Source organism: Hippocampus comes, unplaced genomic scaffold (assembly GCF_001891065.2).
Source record: "Hippocampus comes isolate QL1 unplaced genomic scaffold, H_comes_QL1_v1.1 scaffold45, whole genome shotgun sequence".
Classification (NCBI taxonomy): domain Eukaryota; kingdom Metazoa; phylum Chordata; class Actinopteri; order Syngnathiformes; family Syngnathidae; genus Hippocampus; species Hippocampus comes.
This window is the reverse complement of record NW_017805783.1, coordinates 442,454-451,004: the sequence shown is the minus strand read 5'-3', so window position 1 is coordinate 451,004 and position 8,551 is coordinate 442,454. Positions and strand designations below refer to the sequence as shown.

At 40.0% G+C, this 8,551-nt stretch overlaps 1 protein-coding gene across 3 annotated transcripts in view; it reads right to left on the bottom strand.

The window, feature by feature from the left end:
* zmat4a (zinc finger, matrin-type 4a) overlaps positions 1–4,086 on the bottom strand; it is a 73,749-nt gene extending 69,663 nt beyond the window's left edge. For 2 of the 3 annotated variants that reach the window (XM_019885349.1, XM_019885348.1), the window contains exon 1: positions 3,914–4,085. In XM_019885349.1, the coding sequence (XP_019740908.1) occupies positions 3,914–4,000 (87 nt within the window). In that variant the 5' untranslated portion in view covers positions 4,001–4,085. Of the gene's footprint in view, positions 1–3,913 lie in introns of all 3 variants that reach the window. The other variant, XM_019885350.1, reaches the window with a different exon arrangement.
* Positions 4,087–8,551: the final 4,465 nt, after the last annotated feature.

Below are 8,551 nucleotides of genomic sequence, written 5' to 3'. Positions count from 1 at the left end.
GTGTAGCTTTGCACACAGTCTGTTCATTTGTTTATTTTTCAATCCAGTACTGTTGTTTTATATATATATATATATATACACACACACACACACAGGTATATGTAGAATATATAAAAGTGTACACCACATTGACTGTCCGTCAGGCACAACACTTCCCAGTTCCATTATATCACTTAATGATCAATTATTTAATTTATGAATCAATGCAGAATCACTTACGTCTGCATTGTAATGCATGTAAATCACTTTCTCATGGTTTGGCAGCTCCTCCTTGTTTGCACGATGAATATAAGGTCTTCAGCCCCATCATGTGATGCAAAAACACCAGCTAAACTAGAAAATGTGAATGAAATGGTTGAACAAAGAAACTATCTTGAATTTAGTCAGTCTATCACTAATATAAACTAGCAAATATTTGAACATCAATGCAGCAGGGCAGCAAAAACAGTTGATTAGGAAGTGAACAATGCAATGTGCCCACTAATTTCCCAAACTCTCTGAGTATTCCTTGGACCACAGCAGCCAACCCAGTATCACACATGTCCAAAACCGGAGTTTATAATACGTTACATGATGTAGATATGTTACAAAAAAGTCAAACCACCTAAATATTGAAATAGAGCATATCAATGAATAGAGATTAGTGGCACTCATAAAGTTAGCCCAGGTTCATAAGAATTAGTTATGGATTTATGCCGCGTTTTATGTTGTGAGTTGGTTCAAATTGGCATGTCCAGAAAGTATTCAAAGTAAATGGGAAATTTGTAATAATCATCCATCCATCCATCCATTTTCTGATCCGCTTTATACTCACACACCTGGAGCCTATCCCAGTTGTCTTCGGGCAGTAGGCGGGGGACACCCTGAACCGGTTGCCAGCCAATCGCAGGGCACACACAGAAGAACAACCATCCGCGCTCTCACTCACAACTAGGTTGAGTGTTCAATCGGCCTGCCATGCATGTTTTTGGAATGCGGGAGGAAACCGGGGTACCCGGAGAAAACCCACGCAGGCCCGGGGAGAACATGCAAACTCCACACAGGGAGGCCGGAACCCATGACCTCTGCATTGTGAGGTTGATGCGCTAACCACTGGACCACCGGGCCGCCCTGTAATAATCATAATTGTTGGAAATTTTTGGTTTCAATATCTACTCTATCTCTATAATATCAAAACTATGATCAAGTGGAGAGTGACATGAGAGACACTTTTCATCATAATATGAGAGTATAAAAGAAGGATAAACGAAATGCTCATCTTCAATAATCCATCCATCCATTTTCCGATCCGCTTTATCCTCACAAGGTCGCGGGGTGTGCTGGAGCCTGTCCCAGCTGTCTTGGGGTCAGTGGGCAGGGGACACCCTGGACTGGTTGCCAGCCAATCGCAGGGCACACAGAGACGAACAACCATCCACGCTCACAATCATGTCCAGGGACAATTTAGAGTGTTCCAACCTGCCATGCATGTTTTTGGAATGTAGGAGGAAACCGGAGTACCCGGAGAAAACCCACGCAGGCACGGGGAGAACGTGCAAACTCCACACAGGAAGGCTGGAGCCGAGATCTAACCAACGACCTCTGCACTGTGAGGTTGACACAATAACCACTGGATCACCGAGCTGCCATCTTGAATAATGTGAATACTAATTACAGTGAGTGTTGTGATGCTTCATTTGTTTCGATAATAATCCTCAAGAAGCATTTTTTGGAAATAGGCAAATTTTCTGAAATGTATACTTAAAAAAAATGCGAAACATTCATATTTAAATTCTTTATTGGCAAATATGCCAGAGTTTGAGGGAAAAAGTGCCGGCGCTATTCCACTGGTCGCTTTGTTTCTTGTTTTTTTTTTTTTTTTTTAATAAACTAACGCTTTCCTCATCAAGCGTGTGATCCTTGACTCAGAGAGGGGAAACATACAAGTTTCTACACTCATCTTTTGTTAAAAAATAAATAAATAAAAAGTAGAGTAATTTTTGTATTTTTAGCAGGTTTGTTGTCTTCCTTCTTTGCATTTGGTCACATGCAGTTATTTAACCACACTGTTTTCAACATGGTCAATAACAATAGCTTGCCGTCAATCAATGTATCCCTCACTGTGTGCCAACTACCCAAATCTTACTTGTGAATCCATTATATTTCCAGTGGTGAAAATTAATCAAACCACCAAATTACACTTGACACTGAGTGTATTGCCAAACTAGATGTGGTGAGATGCTGTCTTTTGAAAAAAATTACAGAGAAAAATCCATGACCTTTTTCCAAAACACACATTTTCCTCTGTTATTCATCAGACTTTGTTTAGCTGCTTCAAAACAAGGCGATGCATGCTACCAGCTCAGATCATCACAGCTCTTTCTCATTTATGCTTTTCATTTAAAAAACTAAAATCCTGTGATCCATCTCAGTTGACCAATGAAAGAATAATGACAGATGGAAATACTCGTGGAGGGGAGAAAAATCAACAACGGATACAGATTATGTTGAACAGAATGAATAGTGACGGGGTGTGCTATTTATAAACAGAATGAAAGTGGTGAGAGGCATTATTTACAACTTTAGAAAATAGAAAAACGATTTAATACGAATTAAATGGCTTATTGTACTTATATTAAACATTTATTTGAGGAGCGTACACCGAAAAATATGTTGTGTTGAATTTACTCAATTATATTTTGTCAAGCAGCTCCAAATAATAGAATCATCAGAATTTACATGCAATGTATTTGGATCCAGATGATTTTATTTTGTGCAATCACTGAACGAAATTAAACTCAGAACATTCAAAGGTTTTTGTTTTTTTTTAGTGAACAGTATATGCAGTCCAGTAAACAAAATTCAACTGAACCAAGATGGGGCCCTCTTGTGGTCTATAAAAGAAGTTGGTGATGAGGAAGCATCCTTTGCTGGAACAGTGACCACATCTGCAGCTGATTGTTTGTTTTTTTTAGTTTGTATAGACTTACTCACAACTAAAGTTACCTCAAGGCACTTTGTACACAAGGCAAGTCTAGTCGTCAGTGGAAGACTCTTACATCACAAACGATGAAGTGAAATTTAAACTGAGATGTTACTGATAGACACATTAAGATAGCAAGTAAAATATTTGAGCAGGCATCGCCTTGTTGAAAATGCAACCTTTTTCTGTTCCTTTGTCGCAATATCCACTGTAGATAAGAAATAATGTAAAAAAAAAAAATAAGAAGAAAAAACGAATCATCATAATTAAGTGTCTTTTCTCAGTATTTTTGCCTCTGAAAAATCAAAATATAAAATCTAAAATAACTGTAACAACAAACTGTATCTTAAATTGAGTTGCGCTATATTATCATCTGCAACCATGCACAGCACTCTCCCGCAAAGGTGAGCGATGTGCATCCTAGTCTCTGGAGCTGCCTCCACTCATCGACCTTTTAAATGTCACCTTGAGACAATGATGTTGTCTTCCACCTGCAAGAAGATGTTAATACGGTTGTACTGTCTTTTTCTATGATTTGCATTTTAAAGTAATGGGGACTTTAAAAATCATAAAATATGAAAGAACTCTGAACAGACCACTAAAAAAAAATAGTATGTACGGGGGAAAAAATAAAGACGCTAAAAGAAGTGGTGGGTCGCAGTTCTCTTCATTCTGTTCTATGAGGTCAACCTCCACCTGCTCGCTCTTCTTACTTTCGTGCCACATGTGCCACTACTTACGGCAGCGCGCATGCAGCCACGACACAATGCCGCTAAATCTCATCAACACGCACAAGAACCTCGCCGTGTAAGAAAATAAGCATGCAACGCCACACTCATATTTGCTTTTCCCCTGCGATAGGCTTTGCCTCCGGTCCCACTCGCTGCTCTGCACGCCTCATGTGAGCGATGCCAAACAGGGCATCGAAAGAAAAAGCGGGGCAAACAGTACCTGTAACTCTATGCTGCGACTCTGACAGATACGTGTCGGGAGCACCGTCAGCTGATGTTGTACTTGAAGGGAAAATATACAATCCATTAACTAGAGCCGCCGGGAAGGTAAAGAGAGTGAGCGGGAGATGTGTCTAGGACTGGCAGCCGTACTACATTATAGTACAAACAGTCACGATGCCCCGCCCACCTGTTCTTCTATTGGCTGCAACCGTTCATCAACACGCGCCAGTAGCCTATCGCATCACAACAAACATTGTTAAAATTTATCCAAATGGCCCAACAATTATTAATTTTATGAATGTGTACGTGTGGTTGATTTACAAAAAAGGAATATTTGTGTCAATTACGTGCCCCCATTCTACATCGATCTGACAGTGAAGCACAACCATGACCCAAATATTGTTAATTGATGGATTATATTGATTTATTTCTGTTTCTGCGTGTTTAGAGCTGCAATGATTGAGTACTGTAGTGCAACCTCCAATTCAAGCACAATCCATTTTTCCGATATGAATTCAATTCACAGTCAAGGAGGGGGCAGTCTGTCTGAATACACGCATAGCTTATTTTGCACAAATGTAATATTCTCGGGCAGCCCGGTGGTTAACGTGTCGACCTCACAGTGCAGAGGCACACTGGTACCCTTCACTGGAAGGATCCCTCCGAAAAAAGCACAAAAAAAACATACACAAACAACATAAGCCCTAACGTTTGAGCTAGTCTAAATAAATAAACAAATCATCAAAACATCCCATAAGACACAGGTGTCAAACTCAAGGCCCGGGGGCCACATCCGGCCCACCACGTCATTTTATGTGGCCTGCGGAAGCAAATCAAGCACGTCAACTTGCATGATGCTTGCGAAAATCTCTACCAAATTTTTAAATTTTCATCTGTACTGTAATAAATAAGTCATAGTGTCAGCATTTTCTTGTCACCAAACCCCTCATTACAGTAACTTACAGTACTACAGTACTGTAGTACAGTAACTACAGTAACAGTAATAGTTGAATAAACCATTATTAGTGAGGGTTTTTTTTTTTTTTTTTGGTTTCAGTCATAACAGCCCTCCAAGGGAAACGGTTACTAAAATGACAAAAATGAGTTTGACACCTCACCTGAAGGCTTCAGGGAAACAGTTTTTCAATACAGTTTCTCTTTGAGACCCCTGCACAATGAGGCCTATCTTCAATGCAAGTGACTAAAAGGACACATTTCATCTCTTTTTACTTATGTATTTTTTAAATTGGTTGTGTCCCCTGCAAACAGTTCTTCTCATACTCACTAAGTATGAATTAATCTACATTCACATTCACATTGTTTGACATGCTTTTCTATGGATGTGAGGAGTTGAAATTGAGGAGTTGATCTGGTGATGAGGCAATCTAACAGGCAATCTGTCTCATCACCAGATTCAAAACAGAATAGAATGAAGTAGAGTCTACTTCAAACGCACGTATGTGTGTTTTTGCATCCAAGAGCAAAGAGCACAATCGTGTCAGGTCTTGCACTATAGGATGAGTTAAGGCAGTAAAGATGCAGTGCAACACTTGTATTATTTATTGGCTATGATAATTAGAAAAAAAAACAATCTTGCTCTCGCTCTCACTCCTGATTATTCCAACTAGGTCACAATTCCAGGTCAATCGCATTGGGAGAAGAGGGAGATGGAAAATCTGTAAATGTCAGTGCAAATGTCTTTTCTTTACCCTTCAGCACTGCACCCGCGGTCTCGATGGTTAAAAAGATGGCTAAAAGTGGGAAGTTCTCCATTGTGAGACAAATAAAGGTTTTCTTATCTTATCTTATCTTATCTTATAAAAGCTGTCTGCAACTGAAAACTTGGTGGCTGTTTGGCGACTTTTCATCATTTTGAAATGATGGGACATGTAGCTTAGAAATTGACTAAGTGACTCCACTGGAAGTCTGACTCAGTAGCATGCGGGCCTTCCTGCTGCTTCTAGAGATCTGCTCTTTGATCACAGCAGTTCGTCATTCACCAAATAATTAATAATAATAATAAAAATTAAATGTGTCAGCTCCAGATGATCCATTTTTTAAAAATTCGTTTGTAGTTTCCTTTTGTATACCATTACCCAGATGCAGCAATATATTCACAATACAGCATAGAAAAGAGCACCTCGCACATAACTGAATGCCACTTCACCCTGATTTTTACATAAATTCTCAAATTAGAATTCCTCCGCAAAGCTGCATGAAAAAAAAAAAAACGACTGCACTTAGCAGCTGAAGACTGAAAACATTACGACAGAAAGGAAAACAGAGCAGGGACTCGAAGAGCAGCAGGATGTAGGACGTTCCTTAAGGTTCTGGATTTATGGCAGAAATCCCTGCCTCTAGTAAGAATATAATTCCACTGGGCTCCCCGGAGAACCCAGCAGGAACGATTTCTCCATAGATAATGAATCTCTCTTAACGTGCAAGCAAATAGACTCGAATGGAGACATATTAATTTTGATCTCAAAAGGCAGCAGCAGTTATCGCTTCCAAATGAGCCCAATTTGTTTGTTGGGAGCCTCCGTGCTGACATGCAGCATACATGTCGGTCTGCCTGCCAAGCTGGTTTGTCATTTCTGTCAGTTTGAGCTGGCACACAAAGCATCACCATCAGTCCATCTGTCTTTCGTTGTCCGGAGCAACCAAGAAGCACGGTGGCCGTCAGCATGACCGTTCCTGGGAAGAAGAGCTCAAAAAGACAACCTTCAGTTTGTTTTGGAAATTATTTGTTCCACAGAGAAGAAAGGTCCAGCGTCTGTCTTGGACTTTAGGTTTAATTAATTAATTAATTCCATTGTGACCGTACACATTAATCAACACAAGAATAAACAATGTAAATGCGCCAGACTTAGCATAAATGCTCGTTTTCAGTTCTAGTCCCAAGGCAGGATAATTGCAAGTATTTGTTTTTCTGAGTTTGTTGTACTTTTTCCCTTTGTGCTGTTTCACACATTTTCTGCCAAACTGACACCACAGAAGCTTAAGTAGGCTCGGCATCTATCAGCCTGTGCCTTTCACGGCACAAAAATGCAGACAGTGACAATGTGTGCTTTCACATGGCCAAAATTAACTCCCACATTTAGACTCTGTGACAATGTGATGGATAAAATAACAAAAAGCAATGTATAAAAATAACACCAAACATTATCAATTGCTTTCCACGCAACCTATTTTTGAGTTTTGGGTGCGAAACTACATGCTTTCTGACATTGCATTTCACACAGTCGCTCTTCCAGCTCCAGAAGAGAAACACGCTGAAACAGCCAGCCTTGACTATCTTTATGAAAAGGGGCAACACCTGCGTTTTTTTTGTCCTGTAGGATTAAAAAAGGTGTAATGCATTCTGACTAGCCCAGAGTGTCTACTACCTCTCGTCAAAGTCAGCTCATCTAAACCAAACTGGGGGCATACAATATCAAAAAATGAATAGATGGATGCCATTTAATGCTGATGAAGCACTTAACTGTTTCAACCCCCCCCAAAAAAAAAGTGACTTTGTGTTTTGGCAGATGATGGAATATTGACTTTTCGGGCACATATTAAAGACGACAAGAAGCATGTGTGTGTGTGTGTGTGTGTGTGTGTGTGTGTGTGTGTGTGTGTGTGTGTGTGTGTGTGTGGTAGTAGTAGGTGAAAAAATAGTTTTTTTCATTCATTTTATTTTTAATTTTAATGAAACATCTGCTCACAAAATATCCATCAAATAAGAAATTGCTGCAATGATACATTTCACAGCTGAATCTCTGTTGAGTCATGAGATGTCATCTGGTATTTGTACACACACCCTTTTCAGCTTTTCCAGGCTCAGTATGTTTGCAGCCATCTCTTGGCATTTCAGCTTTGTTTAATTTTTTTTACAAACACACTCAGCTGAATTGCACACAACCACCATACAAATATGCACATCTGCCACAAAGCACACAACAAAGAAAAGCAAAGGAAATTCTGTGGACTGGCATGACAACAATAACGATGGCCCATGCCGACACGTGAAATATGACTTCCACTGATGCGGGAAGCAGGGCAATAAACCAGTAGGGTTGCACGCACATACACACACACACACACACACACACACACACACACACACACACACACACACACACACACACAGTTGTGTACTGTACTTACTGCATCTACATTCTGACCTTTCCTCCAGGCAAAGTGAAAGCAAATAAATCTGCAAGGTTAATTTCCTTTGCATAATTTCCATAGAAACAATGGTAAACTTCACCTTTAATCTTTCATCCAATTATAAATAATCCTACCATATATTATAAGAGCCCTAGCATACCACGAATCAATTTGGTTGAAACAATTATTGTTTTGTGCAGCAAACATGCATCTATTTTGGTCTGGTTATGCCTGGTCAAGTCATGGGAGCATCATCTTAAATTGGTAAACACAGGCTTCCCGCTCCCCAGCTTTTTTGGGGATGACGAAACGCTCCCAGGTAAACCGGAATACTGTATATTGTCTCTTAATGCAGTTGTGGGTCATCCCCACGACCTCTTGCTGGTGGGCGTGCCCAAATATCTAGCCAGCAGGAAGGTGCCTTAACCAGATCAATGCCAGATCGAAATTTGGAACAACTCCCAAACAGTAAAAGTAATAGGAC